This window comes from Gavia stellata, chromosome 2 (genome assembly GCF_030936135.1).
Source record: "Gavia stellata isolate bGavSte3 chromosome 2, bGavSte3.hap2, whole genome shotgun sequence".
NCBI lineage: Eukaryota > Metazoa > Chordata > Aves > Gaviiformes > Gaviidae > Gavia > Gavia stellata.
This window is the reverse complement of record NC_082595.1, coordinates 11,198,568-11,216,370: the sequence shown is the minus strand read 5'-3', so window position 1 is coordinate 11,216,370 and position 17,803 is coordinate 11,198,568. Positions and strand designations below refer to the sequence as shown.

At 42.3% G+C, this 17,803-nt stretch overlaps 1 protein-coding gene across 1 annotated transcript in view; it reads left to right on the top strand.

Moving 5' to 3' along the window:
- Positions 1-14,881, top strand: part of HHAT (hedgehog acyltransferase) — a 165,776-nt gene extending 150,895 nt beyond the window's left edge. The window contains exon 11 of the mRNA XM_059835645.1: positions 14,784-14,881. Within this exon, the coding sequence (XP_059691628.1) occupies positions 14,784-14,881 (98 nt within the window). The remainder of the gene's footprint in view (positions 1-14,783) is intronic.
- The last annotated feature ends 2,922 nt before the right edge of the window (positions 14,882-17,803 follow it).

The following is a 17,803-nucleotide window of genomic DNA, read 5'->3' as shown; positions in this document are numbered from 1 at the left end:
ATGAATAGAGTGTGAGTAGACATGAAGGACGCTGACACTTGTGTCAGAAAATTTGATCCGAAAAGCAGGACTTTCAAAATCTATACTGGGTGTGCCAGTATCCATTCAAAAGATTCTTTGAAATAAAAGAGTAAGGCGATATATGATGGCTGGGCAACCAGATTGTGCCTTTAAGGTTTCCAAGTAAAGAACCAATAAAATAAATGGATACCATTATCTTATTCTCCATTTTCCTGGGCAAAAATCAGCTGCATTAAGTGACCATGAATAAATTTTTGAGAAGCTCTTCCATTTCAACCAGTATACGTAGCTCAGCATGAGGCAGTGATTTTTAGTAATAATTCATGTAGAACCAGTAGAAGATCTAACTGAAAATAAAGGGGAAGGGAAGAAGATGAACCCTCTATCCTCTCTATTAGGTATCCTAATTATTGCCAAAGTAATTGGCATTAATCTCCTTGCCAGGATCAGGAGCAATACTCCTTCAGAAGAAAAATAGCCTATTTTAGCAGGGCGAGCCATATTCCCCATCTCTCCCCCCAAAATGGCGATCTTTTGGATCTTCTCCAGCTAATCAGTGGAAGTGATGGACACCTTAACATCTTCATTTGGCAATATGCTTTCACCAAGCAACCTCTAGCTTTGGCAATCCTAACTAAAATGAAGCCACTCCCAGTCCAATTAACCCCATGCACATTTTTACTGCATCCCCTACAAAATCATGGCTACCTTTCTTGGTAGCTTGTTTTCCATGACTAGCTTTCCTTCTGCCATCTTACCACACCCATCTAAGTGGATCAGAACTAATAAGATATTTTGTTCACCCCAGCTTTTAAAATATACCATTTTCACATTTCTTATGCCATGCTAAAGATATTAGCTGCATAGCCCAATTACCATTAGATAATTTATTGACAATAATGGTGACATGAGGAATACGCTAACAGAGAAACAGCACCTTAGATCTATCACCTGTAGAGCTGTTCCCCATGTCTTGTTCTTCCCAGCGCACACTCCATCCCATGCCTTGCGTGCCCACATGGCCAGGCTTTGCGCTGCTCTGCAAGCCCAGCACCCCATCCTGCTTCAACACCGGCTTTGCCCGAGCCCAGCCAGCCCTCTGTAACCAATATGCTCTTTTCTTCAGGCAGATTACTTCTCCACCTTGGTGTTTTAGTTTCAAAATGGGGATACAAGAAAGTGTTGTTTTGACGTGTAGTGATTGTAAACAAAGATGTTTGAATGTGGTCTGGGCCTGCTTGAGATGCGGCATTCCTTAATTAGTCCCAAATTATACTTAATCTGGCTAATCTGTGTGGTCACACCATTGTGCATGAACTGTGATCTCAAATAAAACAAATCCGATCCAGCTCTGATCCTCTGGGCTGATGTGATGGTGCCTAGATTAATTAATTATTCTAGTTGTGTGGCTGACCCCGTGAAGGAAGGCAGCATGCACCACGCACGCTGTGGAGGGGTTTGCAGAGATGATTGTTTAGCAGAGACTGTGCATATGGAAATTTGTTCTCATTTCTTCCTTTGTGCTATCCCATTTACAAATGGAAATGACTGCTTCGTAGCCAGTTCTCATTTTATTTCTCTCCCATGAGATGTGAAGAGAAATCCCATGGTAGCTGGGGCTGAAGCCTCGTCTCTGCCATTGAGGCTGCTCCACCAGGAAAGGGGAGCAGGGAGGCAGCAGGGCCGTCAGGACCCTGTCCTCGCCAACATGCCTCAGCAAGGGGCAGAGACAGTCCACTGGAGGCAACCAGGGTTGGCCAAGGGGCCAGCCAGGGCTGGGCAAGGCGGTGGTGATGAGGCAGGGCCAAGGTGGAGCTGGGAAGTCAAGTCACGATCAGGCACAGTGCACATACAGTATATGCGTAAACAATATACTTTGATACAGTTAAATACAGGGGCAATGTGGAGGCCTCTGCTAAGCCTGGTCCGGGCAATGAGAGCCTGCTGGTGCCTTCATGTCCCTCACATCCACGTAGGACCCAGCCATCTTCTGGTGAGGGAGTCGAGCAAATCCACCCCTCGCTGCCCTCGGGGCTCATGCTGTGTCGCTTAGTCCGGGGTTGTACAGCTGACTTCAATTAATCTGTTCCTGCCTTACATCAATAGCAAACACCATCAAGGCTGTGAATCTCTGAAGTGTCACTTCATTGCACACCTGGGCAAGGAGACAAGAAGCTAGTTAAACACTACAGAGTTGATGTATGTAAATGGTCACTAGTTTCTTCCGGAGAGGTGTGTGTATGTGTTGGTTTTGAGCAAGATGTGTATATTAGCGCTATCAGCAGTCTTGTTAAAGGTTTGCAGCACTGCTTTTATTACACTGAAGAGCAGAGCACAGGTGGGACAGAGGGTGTAACAGCTGTGCATCAGATCATGCTCCTTGCTAATTTTACTGGGTCAGGGAAGCACTTGGAAAGATTATATCTCATTGCACTAAGATGCGCTTTGTTAAATAAGACAATTTAAATATAGGCACTAACTTTCTGGCAAGGCATAGTAATACTGTTTTACTTGGTTATAGTTTGATGCAATGTAAAGGAGGTGGTGGCTGTGAGGGGTTTTTTCTTCTGGAAAAGGGACTATGCTGCTAAAGATTAAAAAAAAAAAGGATTTTTTTTTTAGAAAATCTTTTTGCAGTTGCAGGATTGTTCCAGTATATGCTTTGCTCCACCAGTGCAGCCATCTTACCTGAAAGGAACATTGTGAGTGATCCCATTCAGCATCTGTTCAGAAAGCTTTCTTAAAACAGGAAAGCAAGGAGGGCAGCTAAGCTATTACAACAACATGTAAATCTTTCCATGTGCATTCTTCTAAGCCAGCTACAAGGCAAAGAAGTGTTGATACCCTCAGTGTACAGCTGAAGGGGCTCCGGCTGACAGAATCGTTTTGATCTCTGTTACCACACCGGTAGGTAACTCACTCAGATTTGTGCTGATCAAACTTCCTCCCCTTGGGTGGCTGCTTCCTGGCCTGAGACCAGATCCCAGGAAACTGGAGCGGGGCTCAGGAAATGAGCTCCCTGTACTTGGCAATGCTGGCAGATTTTGCATGTTGATGTAGTTGCCCGGGTATTTCTAATCTGTGTTTTCTGATGTGATAAAGGGTTTGTTAGCTTTTTCTTCAGATGAGCTCCACGCTTACACAGCTCACATAGGTAGACCTGTGTTTTCAGGTACTCTCTGGGCTCTGTATCACAGAGACCACAATTCTGATTCACACAGAAAACAGGGAATAAGATATTTCCTCCCCAAACTCACTAGATGTACTTTTGAAATCTAGAATGGTTTTTCTGAGAATATTCAAGTAAAGTGTCTAATTTTGGCCTTGAAGTCAATTAAAAATTGATATCTTTCAAGTAATTTTAAGTTGGGTTTTTTTTGTTTCAAATGGTCTTGATGGTGGACTAACACAGACTCTTTTTTCAGAAAAATTTGAAATTAATTTAATCTTACCCACAAGCTATCTGTAATTGAACTATTTTACTGATAGTTTTTCTATTTAGTTGCTATGACCATATGGGCTGCAGCAGGGTCAGGTTAGCTTGTGCAGGTGAGAAATGAAACAATTGTTTCACAAACAATTGTTTTCACAAACTGGTCAACCAAGGTCAGTCCTGTATGGCCCTTTTCCTACAGATAACTTGCATGCAACAATTACATTTTGTGTGATACGCCACCAGTGTGATGGAGACTGTTTGTTGCCAACGTTTGCTGTTGTTGGCTGATCGCTGCCTTCAGGCACCGCTGTCCTTCCAGGGCTGCCTGCCTTAACTCCGCATCAGCCCTTTTCTTTGCCCTTTGGTGACGCTGTGAAAACAAGACACAAGTGGAAGGGGAGTTACTTCATACAACCTGAGACCAGCAGCATTAAAAATGCCTGAATCGATTGCTGCTGCTTGGTAAGCGATTGCAAGATTGCCTGGTTACCTTATCTATGCACTTCAGTCCCTCAAGATGTTTGGATTTCTGTTAAGTGGGAACTTGGTTCAACATCCTCACTTGTAGTGCTAGCTTTACACTGATACATCAGTTATCCCAAGTGCAGTGTTCCTGTAAATTACCTATGTGCTCTCAGCCCTTCTCTTACTGCGTTAAGCTCTAACAGGTAATATAATTTTCATTACACAGAGCATTTCAGGTACAAGAGCTCTGTGATAAGAAGTTGCAGTTTGTTTATTGCTAGTGTAGCAGGTTGTAAATAGTTGTTAAATTTGTCACGCTGTCTGCTTTTTTTTCTTACTCTTAATGCTGTGAAGGGACAAGACAGTGCCATAGAATTGCTGCAATGGTCTGGGAACATAAGTGTTTTTGAGGATAACAAGGAAAAATTGTGGATTAAAAAGTGTCTTGCAGGTAGGAAGGGGGCTGTCAATAATTAATCCTTAAATAATCCTTCACATTTAAAAATTAATTATTTTATGGTCATTTAAGCATCTTATTTTCATGACCATTCCAGACTACCTTAGCCAGAAATTGGGTTGGGGAAATAAATTATAGTACTTCACCTTTTTACCCAAATGTTTGCTTACCGGTGATTGATGATACCTGTCTGAATCCCTGGATGAAATCCTCTGCTTTTGAGAGTATATAGCCTTGATTTTTCAAGAGCTCCCTAGCACAAAAGGGTACAGGAGGAGTTCTGTGTATGCAAAAGGGCTGACATACAAACCTAAATCCAAGAACCCCAGTTAGATTGATACAGAAATCCTCCTGAAATTCAAGCTCTAGTAGAGGGGAAGTTAATTCACCCTTCTGCTCAGCATGTCTTTTTATATATAACATGGGTATCTCTCTGCTCAGTAAGAGACAGGTGTTCACCTCAGGATCCTGCCAGGCAGCAGCAGCATTCCCAGCTCTGCCTTTGGGACATTCATGTTCTGGGGAGCTCTTTATTCTCCGGTTTCATCTTGCAGCTGTAACAAAAGAAGGCTCATGGCTCTGATGTTTTGATTGGTGTCTGTAAAGCTTTCAGCAAATAATTAGAAGAGGAAAATGCTCTAAAATCTTTGCAAGTAATCTTTCCATAATTTTTCACGCTGTATTTAAGGAGGTTGTGCTGGGACTACCTGAGTAGACATTTAATGATAAGGATAGTGCTGTCCTTATGCATGCCAAGCCAGATACATTACTCTGAAATGTTTTCTTTGACTAACACTTTGAAGAGGTAGCTCTTTTGCCTTGCCTCTGGGTGAAGATGCATCTTTATTTACAATAATGTCTTTTGAAAGCTTTTGTCTCTGTTCTAAAAATAAATGAACAAACATTGAGACTTCATATTTTGTGGCTTTGATTTCACATTAGTTGTGTGTAGCTCTCAACTAAAGATCTGGGAGGAGAAGAAAGGTTGCTTCTGATTTACAGATTCACCCCTTCTTAATCTGAAAACTAAAGCTGTTTGTTTGGTTTTCTTTTTCTTTCCTATTAGCAGTTGTGGCAGAAAGATTCTGCCAGGCAGTTTTAAGCAGTCTTCCTTACTGTTGATTCAAATTCTGCAGTAGCACGAATATGGTTCTTTTGATTTTAGTTGAATTACTCCAGAGTCAACTCGATATGCATGAGACCAGGATTACTGCCTAAAATCTCAGGCTTTTTTCTACTGACTAGCTCTGCTGGAAAAACTAGTAGAGGGTGAAGCTTTATTTCAAAACATGAAGTAGAAGGCATAACTCCTATGATTCCTTTGTGCTTTATACAATGTTTAGAAGTAAAAATACATAAGGTAGAATTACGGTCAGATAATACCACAAAAAACCCCAAAGAAATACAGAGTGAAGTTACCAGTATCATCCCGCTCACGTCGCATGATACTTACAGGGGAGATAATGCTTCTGATCTCCATTGTACAGCATCTGGAGAGCTGCTACTGTCATGGTTAGGTAGCATTAAAGGAGGTTCTGGCTCCAAAAGACAAAATGGAGAATCCATGCAGGCAGGCACATGGATACCTGCATCCACGGAGCATTTACCAGCATTTGTAAATAACGCAGCAGGGGTTTTTTTCCTTCCATGTACATACTTAATGCAATGCAAATAGTTTTGGCATCATCATTGAATTGTGTCAAGGGGTGCTTTATAAAAGCTATAGGATAGGCCTATCTTTTGAGCTCTACCTATGAAATTGTTTATTTGCAGCTTATCTAATTAATAGGAAAACATATGTTCAGCATCCTTAGCCCTGACATAGGTTGAATTGATTTCTTGTTTAAGTCCTTGTCAGCATACAACTTTCTTCGGTGCCCTCAAGCATAAAAGTAAAATTATTTTAGCTATGGTAAAGTGTGGTTCCATGCACAGTAAGAACACAGAAAAGCCACAACTTTTGTGACCTCTGTCTGCTAAATAAAACCCGTTTGCATTATGAAAACAGTAAGAGACTATGGCTTTCTGCTCTCGGTAATGCTGATCTGGGTGAGTTGAGGCCATCCTGCATTGCTGATGATGGTCTTGGACTGTTATCTATCCATTTTCAGTTTTTCTCAGCAGTGATAAGTACTCCTCAGAAAGTCACAGATGTAAGCATTCTCCAGGATGGTATGATTTAAAATTCACATAAGTAGATTACTATGTTATACAATTGTTAATATCTTTAGCTGGAAACTACTTCATGTTTACTGAAGAGGAAGCTTTTGTGGTTACTGCCAGTGTACCTGGCTGAGGTTCAGGTCTACACCTGGCAGCTAAGGATTTTGTCCTTTTCAGTCTTGTTTCCAGATGCTGTATGGGACAGCTTTTGAGTTATCCTTACAGCATTTCCCTGGTTTTCGTTTGAAATACCTTCTATTGTACAGTAATACTTTTTCTGAATATTTGGACCTTACCCACACTTGAAGCTTAAGTATCTTCAACACCTGGAAATCTATAGCAATAAGTAAGGTCAGCTTGGAGTCTCCTAGGCTGGTTCCCCTTGGCTGAGCTGCTCTGCTTCCAGGATCCGCAGTGGGTGGAGGGGAATGATGTGGGAACTGTTTGCTGGGGGCTAATAATGGGACGAGGTAGCATCTTGAGTATACAGACCCTGTGAATCCATGTCCTGCTTTACATGGGCTGGGAGGATGGAGATGCCCGGCTGGGACTTTGAGGGCTGTGCACTTGCTGGCAGAATTTATTGCTTATCCTTCGCAACGTGTGCAACGTGGAGGCAGAAAGTAGCAGCAAAAACACCCTGTCATGGCTCAGGTTAGGGGGTTGCTTGCCATATGTATTCTTTTGCAACTGAACTCATTATTCTCTATGTACTGCATCTCACCTCACCATCCTTGCAGTTATCCCTGAATGAATGGCTGGAGGTGATTTGGTATCCCTGGTTTGAGTGCTCCCATGCAACAGCCAAGAAGCCAGTTAAATGGAAGTGAAATTCTCTGCATCAGCTCTTTTTTCCAGGCCTGTTTGTTAGCAGCAGAAGTTTATGTATCAGTAGCTGACTTGGAAGTATGCAAAAATAAAATGATTATTAGTAAAAGCTTCTACAGAAGAATACAGGCTGTTCACAGACATTAATGCTTAAGTTAGCCTTTAATTTAGAAAAGCACCACAGTTGAATTTAAGCACTTGAATAATACAAATTAGTAGACTCTTCATTTTACATTTTAAACCCAGAAACTGGGGGCCTTAATTAGCTTTTAGGCTAAGATTTCAAGTATTAAATATTTGGCTGGATTTTCAAGAGGAGCAGCTACAGCGAGTAATGCACATACTTGTATTTTTAAGGGCCTATCTTGAAATGTGGATTATTAAAAAAAAAAAACAAACAAACCTGAAAAAAATTGATCACCAACACCAGGAGATTAGGAAGAATTTAAATAATGAGAAGACTGCTTCCCTGACCAAAGCTTTTTGTACAGCACTTGATGCACATGGGAAAAAGTCCTTTAATAGCACTGCTCAAGAAAATACAGACTGGTGAAAAACTGCATTTCTTGTTGAATTCCCTAGGTGGTATACAGCTTGCAGAGCACTGGGAGGATAAACTGGGGAAAAATTCTTTAAATCAGGTTTAGAGCCCTGCCAAATCTGGTCAGCTCAAGCAGAGCATACAGAGATCAGTGGAGATGGGGCAGATGTGATTGGGATGGGGTAGAGCTGGGTGATTTAGATACATTAATAAATTTTCTGTCAAGCTGTTGCTGTACCTACAGTATAGCAAATAATTTAGATATGCTGCAGCCATGCAAAAGGGGGGGGGGGGAATTGCATGTATTCATTTAATATTTTACATGATTATTCTTCTCTGATTTTTGGTCCTACATGATACTGCAGTAAGTTTACTTTATCGCAGAGAGGGTATAATTCAACATATATGAGCGTTTTTCCCAGCTTCCTACCAGCTCTGCTTGCATCTTCCCGTCTTTAAAATTTAGGATGAGCTGTAACACAGAAGTGCTTAGAGCAAATCTGCAGCCACTAATAAACCACTCCAGAGGTGAGTGGGGTAAGGGTGAGTCCAGCAGTGTGAGGCAATGACAGAATTTGATTAGAAACTGAAGAAGGGGGTGTGGGGTGGAAGATAAAAGTATGAAAGCTAACTTTACTGAATTCAAAATAGGTCTAATACTTCCATAATTGCTTCTGGTTTGTTTTCTTTACACCTGGGAGTGGAGTTGTTTACTATTATGGGTTCCAGTTTCGTTGAGATTTCTTAAATGTTTGGCTTTATTTAATGAATGCTAAAATTATTTAAACTAGAAAACAAAGGCTGTGGTTGGTTCTTTTTCTTTGCATGGTAATTGAAAATACCCAGTTTCCTGTCTGGGTTAGTTATAAGTGAGTAAAGGGAGGCAGGTAGGAAGGAATTAGCATCTAAAAGCACTTTAAAGGAGCTTGCAGGAAACCCCCTCTCTATAAAGGGTGATATGCTATTTATCATATGAATGCTATATTTTGAAGGGTGTGTTATAAGGACAAGAATATTCTTCAGAAATAACTTTTTAAACTAAGAATGGAAAATTGTAATTTCTTTCTTAGTACTTTCAGAAAAGGAATGAACTCCAGGGGAAAGAGAGCAGTCCCTTCCATTTCTCTCTTCATTGAAACACTGAGTTTGGTCTGTTGGAAGAAGAACAGTCTCTGTGAAAAGATAGTACAAAGAACGCTAGGTTTCTCTTCGGCTGTGCAAATACAGCATATACTGCATAATGCAGTGCTACCCAGACCCATTAAGCAGGGCTCTGTGTATCATGTCTGTGTATACGGAGCGGCTGGAAAACTTGACGCACAACACATGGAGCAATTTTGTATAAACCAGTTAAATCACCTCTAATGTGCTTTCAAGTTATCCATTCTCACATGTGCATGCTGAATGCTAACACAGCTGAAAATATATAGCGTTTCCTTTTCCAAATACCTAAAGAGTAATTGGGTATCAGACTGCACAGTGTTTGTAATACATACTGTTGGACATTCCCTGCTATAATGGTCAGCAGGGGTCCACCTGGAAGTGATGAACAGACCTGAAGTTAAAACTAAAATTAAAAAAATCCAGAGTTTATCCTCTGCTTCAAATGTTATGCTAGATAATAGGTTTCTTTCAACTGATCTTTAGTTTTGAATGTGGTTTTTTTTCCCGAAAATGTGGCAGTTTTACTGATCTTGTAAGGATGTTAGTAACTGTAGGTAAGAAAGAGGCGTCTTGGCCTTAAATACTTTTTTGCTTTGGCTTTCTATTCTCCTTGACGAATTGGTGCTTGTTCCTCCTCCCTCCCACAGTCATGTCTCCTTAATTCCACTTTACAGGGGAATTCCACTTCAGTGTCTTGTCACATGTGAACTTTTGTTTAAGGATAAATTTTCCTGAGTGCTACGTCTTATAGCAACTTAGGTACATCCAAATCAAAGTCAGATTAAGATGTATGCTCCTGAAGTCAAGCTTTTCAAAGAGATTACTTTTTCTGACTACTATTGATTTAACAACTACTCTGTACTTGAAGACTACCAAGGACTATGTGGCCAAGTCACATCTGAAAATAGCATTAAGGTCCCAAAGCTACTAAGGCAGTTTTGGAAAATGCAAAACACAACCACAGACCCTTTCTGTTACAGCTCACAGGTTGGAGGGAGCAAAGGGCCATTTCCTAGTGTTTTGATGATGATGTAAAATGTGGGTGTGCCCAAAACATTGCTGGTGTGATTCTTTTTCATTCCTGTAGGTGATTAGGAAATTTGAAAGAGCTTTCTTATGGATACATGATTAAATATTGGTTCAGATTATTTAAATTTATGTAATGAGGACATAACTGGTCTTTTGGGAGCTGTGATCCAGGCTGTTACTTTTGAGTTGAAAGCTTAGTTTTACATAACTCCCTTCAAAATCAAGAGTGTGCCAGAAACATGACCTTTTCTAGATGTTTGCAAAGTATCCAGAAGTGTTCTGGAAGAGGGGATAGGCAGTTCAAAGGAAGGAGTAACTCCAAAAGCTGTTCCTGTTGCAGTTAGACTCATAGAATAGTTTGGGTTGGAATGGACCTTTAAAGGTCGTCTAGTCCAGGCTGCCCTGGAATGAACAGGGACTTCTTCAACTACACCAGGTTGCTCAGAACCCCTTCCAACCTGACCTTGAATGTCTCCAGGGATGGGGTATCTACCACCTCTCTGGGCTACCTGTTCCAGTGTTTCACCACCCTCATTGTAAAAAATGGCTTCCTTATATCTAGTTGAAATCTACCCTCTTTTAGTCTAAAACCATTACCCCTTGTCCCATCGCAACAGGCCCTGCTAAAAAGTGTGTCCCCATCTTTCTTGTAGACCCCCTTTAATTACTGAAAGGCTGCAGTCAGGCCTCCCTGGAGCCTTCTCTTCTCCAGGCTGAATAACCCCAACTGTCTCAGCCTTTCTTCATAGGAGAGGTGTTCCATCCCTCTGATCATTTTTGTGGCCCTCCTCTGGACCTGCTCCAACAGGTCCGTGTCTTTCCTGTGCTGAGGGCTCCAGAGCTGGATGCAGTACTCCCGGCAGGGTCTCACCAGAGTGAAGTAGAGGGGCAGAATCACCTCCCTCGACCTGCTGGCCACGCTTCTTTTGATGCAGCCCAGGATACGGTTGGCCTTCTGGGCCACGAGCACTCATTGCCAGCTCATGTCCAGCTTTTTATCCACCAGTACCCCCATGTCCTTTTCCACAGGGCTGCTCTCAATTCCTTCATCCCCCAGCTTGTATTGATATGGTGGATTGCAACCAGGTGCAGGACCTTGCACTTGGCTTTGTTGAACTCATGAGGTTCACGTGGGCCCGCTTGTTGAGCTTGTCCAGGTCCCTCTGGATGGCATCCTGTCCCTCAGGCGGGTCAACCGTACCACTCTGCTCAGTGTCATCTGCAAACTTGCTGAGGGTGCACTTGATCCCACTGTCCATGTCATTGGTTAAGATATTAAACAATTCTGGTCCCAATACGGACCCCTGAGGGACACCACTCATCACTGATGTCCATCTGGACATTGAGCCATTGACCATTACCCACTGGATGCAACCATCCAAACAATTCCTCATATACCGACCAGTCCACCCATCAAATTCATATCTCTCCCCTTTAGAGAGAAGGATGTTGTGGGGGACCGTGTCAGAGGCCTTACAGAAGTCCTGATAGACGACATCCATAGCTCTTCCCTTGTCCATTGATATAGTTGTTCCATCATAGGAGGCCACTAGGTTGGTCAGGCAGGACTTGCCCTTGGTGAAGCCATGCTGGCTGTCTCGAGCCCCTTGAATTGTGTTTGAGGGTAGGAGGAGAATGAGAGTCAGCAAAAGGCCTGAGGGAAGAATGTACCTTACACTGCTGGCCCAGGGCAAAAAGAGTGATTTCCGTGGAACTGCGGATCTGAGACCATTTGGTTGTTTGGGTTTACAAGGAGAAACTATTTAAGCATGGAAAAGGCTCCTGTGAACTCATCTTGCAAGAGAGCAGCTCATGCTGCTGTTTGATTATAGAGGTCACACACAAGGATGACACACAGGTCATTTACATGCTAGGCAGAATTTGAAATTGCATCCTTGCTGGATTAGCTTCACTTGATGCATCCTTCCCTACAACATCACCTTCTGGAGACAAAGTTCTTCAGCCTTTTCTACAAGTTTATTTTATATCCAATCCTAAAATGGAAGAGATGAGTTAAAACAATTTAAAGATCCCCTGCTTGCTTCAGGCTGTCCTTGGGCGGCTTCTCAGGTGTGAATGCACTTGTGCAAATCCGCTTTGAGTGGACTGGAGCTAATCTGGGATTGCACAGGAGCAGAACATGATGCTTTTGCTTCACTCACTTACAGCGGAAGCACCACATGCATTTCCCCATGCCCAGCAGCCGTGCGCACGGTATGGCAAGAAAGGGCCCGCAAGGCAGAGGTGCCCTCTCTTTCACCCTGCTCGGAGCTGGCTACCTCCCACCCATGCAGCAAGAAATGCTTTGGGATCTGTGCAGCTCCTCCTAGAATAGCTGTAGCAAGATAAAATTTAAAAAAATTCCCCTTTTCCCTCGTCTATAGCGGGTCACTTTGTCTTCCCCTCTCCTTTTCATCTTAATTAGATCAGAATGAGGTAATCTGCCAAATGCAACCCCAAAACCTGTTACTGTACAGGAGAGACTCCCTGCATTCCAGGAGGATTACCACAAGTCTGATTATAGCAGCATGAGAGGCCCATGAACACAGGTTGTGGGCACTATGGCGCAATCTTATCATAAATCTAAGTAATCTAGGAAAGATTTCCAGCGCCTACCTATGTATTCTGACAAGATCTCTTTTACATTGGCTGGGGATGACAAGCAAGTCAGACTAAAGAGTACTGTTGGCACATTTTCTGTGTACCAGAGCTTTAAAGTATTTTAAAATGCAAAATATGTATCTAGCAAGATTTCCAAAAGTGCCCTTTAAAAAAAAAAAAACAGCAATTCTAGACTCAGTCCTTTTTTAACTTCCTGGCTCTGACTGTATAAAGCAGCCACCACAATATTGCTGCCAGAAAAGGTATGGTTTTATTACACCTACTGACATACTTTCACGTGCAGTTTTATCAGAGACAAAGCACAGCTGGGCTTTAGTTTGCTATTGAAGATGAAACCCAATCTACAGTAGCCTAATTTCACTGAAGAAAAAAAGAGACTGTTTTATTGTTAAAAATCCCTTTGGAAATACCTCAGCAATTTTGTTTGGTGAAACAAATGATTAAAAAGTATAATTTTGCTTTAGGGTGTTGTGAGGACAAGTGATTAATATTTGTAAATATCTCCATGAAAATCATTCAGGTTACAAGACTGTATTTTACCACAAAACAAGGCCAGAACAATTAGAGATTCATGAAGCAAACACACAGCTCTTTGGGGGGGGCGGAATCAAAATCAACTTTGTCTGGACCTCTTCCAGGGTGAAGTGTTATACTGCCCAGGTTCTCGGAGCAGAGAGGAAGGCTCCCAGCACGTGCGGTCCCCAGAAGTGCAGGACCGAGCCTAAGGCAGCAAGCCCTGCTGAGGGCAGGGTATTAAGCTAAGACTCAGCTGTCTGTTAGCACAATTAAACAGCCTCCAGGCTGGCATTGGCTTGAAGCCTGGACAAAGCCAGCCTGCAAAATACCCTGTAAATATACCTTCAGAAAGAGCTTTTCCTGGAGTATCGTGTTGTGGAAAGGTTTAATCTTCTTTCCACCCCTTCTCCAGGCCAATGGGGAATCTCATTTCTGCCAGCAGGTTCCTTCAGACCAGAGTTTTCCCCAAGAGGGAGCACTGAAGCCCTTCTTTCAGAAGCAGCTGCTGGTAGTTTGAGGACGGTGTGCAGAAAACCAGGCATACACATAACCAAAATTCTTATGTCAACAACAGCAACAAAAAAGCCACCAAAAAACCCTCAAACACCTTCCTCCCCGCTCCCTTCCCACAGACAAAACACACTGAAGAACACAAGGGCCTAATGCTGGGGGTTTCAACCTATAAACTGTAAATTTCACAAATTCTAAGGGGAGGAGGAGGATGGAGAAAGAGAACAAAGTTGCTGGGAAAGGTATCGAGAAAAGCAAAATCATTCACCTGATTCAGAAGTCTACAGATACAGATTTTTCAAGTGATCTACAACTCTACTGGAAAGCAATAGACTTTTTGGCTTGTGCCCTCCTGCTTAATGCTTTAGCTGAAAAAAGTTCAAGTGAAAAGATGGTGACTGTCACTAGAAAGAATTTGAAATAATGATGAAACATGTCATTTCCCCAGCAAAAGTTTTATATATTAGAGGAGTTAGTCTTTTTAGTTAAAAAAAAAAAAATCCAACAAGAACACATCAGGCAAATAGGACTGTCTGTTCTGCACCGACACAATGGTGTTCTGACCCCATTAGCTGTTAGGGGGCTGTAGAGTGCGTACATCAATTTTACACCCAGCTGCAGCATATCCAAAACAGCCTTAATCAGAGGTTTCCCCAACCTCTTTTGGCAGAACAGGTAACTGGATTTGTTCTGATTTTTAATAACCTGCACTGTGGCTATGCATCCCTATGTGCCTAGGAAGGAGACCTCTTTAATTCGGCAAGTATTGTTTGGAGGTGCAGAGCAGGAATAAACCTGATCCAGTTCTCTGAAAATGGAAAAGACTGGGGCTGCAGAGGGTCAGGCATCCCAGAAGCTCAAACAATCCAGATTTCCCCTTTCAAATTTTGTGGGTTGGCTCTACTTACATATGAGACTGAATTGCTAATAAAATTAATTAGAAGCATTATAAGTTGGTCATCCCAAGAGTATTTCTACTTGAAGTAGTCATTAATTATGCTGACTAGGATTGTCTGTCTTTCTATTTATAGGCTGGCCATGGGCAACACTGACTGTTCTCGGGTTCCTGTACTGCTATTCTCACGTTGGAATTGAATGGGAGCAAACATATGCTGTGAATTCGGAATGATGCAGAACAACAATGATTTTTAAGACAGGTTGATGGGTTTTCTACACTGGATATCCTAGCTGCAGAAGGATGCACCGGACCCAAGTATTTGGTTGATGTGTTAAAACCAAAAGTTCATGTAATTGATTCTGGATTGTGAATGCAGGAATTGAACCAGAAACACCGATGGGCTATGGTGGGAAGAGATTATGAAGCATTTTGAATTATGTTATTTTTATAAAACAGCATCTCTATGGCTCTATGTACATTGGAAGCATGCATCTCAGAATAGGTATTTTATGTATGTTGAAAACTGTATTTGTTTCTTCCAATGTTTTGCTGCCTATTTTGAGATATTGAACAAAAAATTCTTTCCTACCTTGCAGAATTCAAAAAGCACAATCTCTCTCAGCCTCTGTCCAGGAGCACACAGGGCTGTGCCCTGCACTTATGCTACTCCACAAAGGGCAGGATGCTCATCAGTTGTTCTTGATTGCTTTCTGATACCTTAGAATTTTTTTCGCTATTCTCATTGGCTGCAGTAGTTCAGCCTTAAGCTACTTTTCTACCTACTGTAGCAAAGTCTGCTTTTTCTCTTTAATGTCTTCATTTAAAATTTCGCCTTTAAAACAACACCCTTTTTTGGTAGTCTTAGGAATGGTTTTATTTGTTTCTTTAAAAAGAGGGAGTAGAGGGGCAGGTCTTTTCTTAAGGAAAAGCTTTTCTTCTTAACCAAATATGACCTTACAGCTCCTTGGGCTTTAAGTGCTCTCTGCCTGGTGTTAGAGCTAAAGCATATAATATTACCTTCATTATGGGGCAAAACCCACCTTCAAGGGAACTGTTCAGTCTGCCTCTTGTATTTTTCTGTTATGAAAGGAGATAACCCAGGTCTGGCTGAATGGTAGAGCTGTTCAGTCTGCTTCATTCTCTGGTGTCCGTGCAATCAGTTCCTGCAATATTAAAAACACCCTAGGAATAGCAGGGTTTTTAAAACCTTTAAAAAAACCCCAGAATGATCCAATACAGTGGCACCAAATTTAGCCAGAGCTTCACGTCCCAAATGAGCCAGAGCTCCGTGTTTTTAGCCCACAGCCAGACCTGTTACAGCAGCATCTTTGCCAAAAGACCAGGTTGCCCAGAGCTGGGAAGGTCCTGCCTGCAAGTGTCAGGGCTGTGGGAGTGCTTCAGCGCGCACTGTTTTCTGAGGGAAGGGGAGACCCTACTCAGGTCTGGCGTAAGGGGTGTCTCCCAGGCTGTTATTTTTAAACTGATATCGAAGAGCAGCCAGAAGACCTCCAGTCTTTCTAAAGTTAGACATTCCCTCTAGGCCTGGCAAAAGGGCACCCGTCCTGGAGAGGGCTTCTTCCAAGAGCAGCTTCCTGCACCCAAAGCAGAAGAACTCCTGTCAAAACGTGTTGCGTGTCCCCCGGCAGCCTTTTTGGCCTGTTGGGAGGCACAGTTAGCATCCTACTGTCCATCACTCCTGCAGCTTCAGCCAAGTCCGATACAGCTTATCCCTTCAACAAGAAATTCAGTCCCTGAGATAGGCTTCAGCTTAGTACCTGCATTTCTGATGTCTCTGCTGTTCAGAACTATGTCAGCCTTCTTTTTCCCCTTCATTTATTCCTGAAGAAATAAGGGCAGGGGCTTCAGCTCTCTACGTATCTGGAGACAAAGGTCATCTCTTGCTGTTTCAAAGCAGAAGCTCCAGCCCTTTATGTTTAGGGAAAGATTTTTCCCCGCCATGAGAATGCCTTGATTCCCCCTGGAAGTAATTTCTAGGAGACACCGCGGACTGTTGAAAATAGGACTTACCTTGAATGCTGCCTGCTCCTGATTGACTTACAATGATTACAAAAAAGTATATTGCTCTCAGCCTCTGAATTTACTAAAAGGATCCAAGATTGGCCTCCATTTTGGAGCAGAACTGAGCTAAGGGCAAGAACTTTCTCAAACTTAACTCTAACTTTGTAATTAAGTGGAATTAGTATTGGAGCGAAAAGTCATGAGTCTGTTCTTCAGTCTTATCGATTACCGTTATTACATGAAACGAGGGGCTACTAAGTGATTAGATTCCAATTTGTATGCATGCAAAACTTCCTACTCCAATATGGAAATGACCTTGAAGGTCATCTAGACTATGCCTATTTCTGAACTAAAATTGTTTTACTTTTTTTTTTTCAGTGCTTTATACATCTTTTATAATTTTGTATCCTTTTCTGTTTCTATAAATAAAGCTGAAACTGACTGTTGGCTTGAGAACTGTGTCTTAGAAAGCTATGGATTGGTATAAGAAAAATAAGTGCTCCCCTGCTGTGAAGAAACACTGCTATGCACGGGAAGCCTGCAGGATGGGTGCAATGCAGGCTGGTTGCTTTTTTCCCTCTTGTGCACTGCATGGAACATGCATTCCCTAATGGTGTGAGTTTAAAAAGCAAATACACCTTTTGTAGATCAGTTAAGGTGAGACTTCAGCATGTGAAGCTTCTGAGAATGGTCACCAAGTGTAGTATGGAAGTAAAACGACGCTTCCCTTTAGGCTCTTGCTGTCCTGGTCCAGTTAGAAGTATGAAGTGTGCTTGCACAATTTAAGAAATAGATACTCTTCTTATAGTTTAAATATTATCATATGAGAAATAAATAGATTTCCTTCACTCTCAGTCTTTCCAGACGTTCTTTCTCCTGATACTTCGGAATACGTATTTCAAGAACAAGCCCACTCACAAAGTTTCTGCTCTGTCCTGCTTCTACAGCACCAGCAGGCAGAGCATGGGGCACGCTGGGTCAGACACACAGCTCGGTTAAGAGCTCAGGCTGTGCCTGAAGCACTTTAAACATATGTAGTCACTTATACCTGCAGCTTGGAGACACATTCCTCAGCATGACCTGAGAATTAACTCTTCGTTATCATGTGGCACCTGATGCAATTGTGTGGTGCCA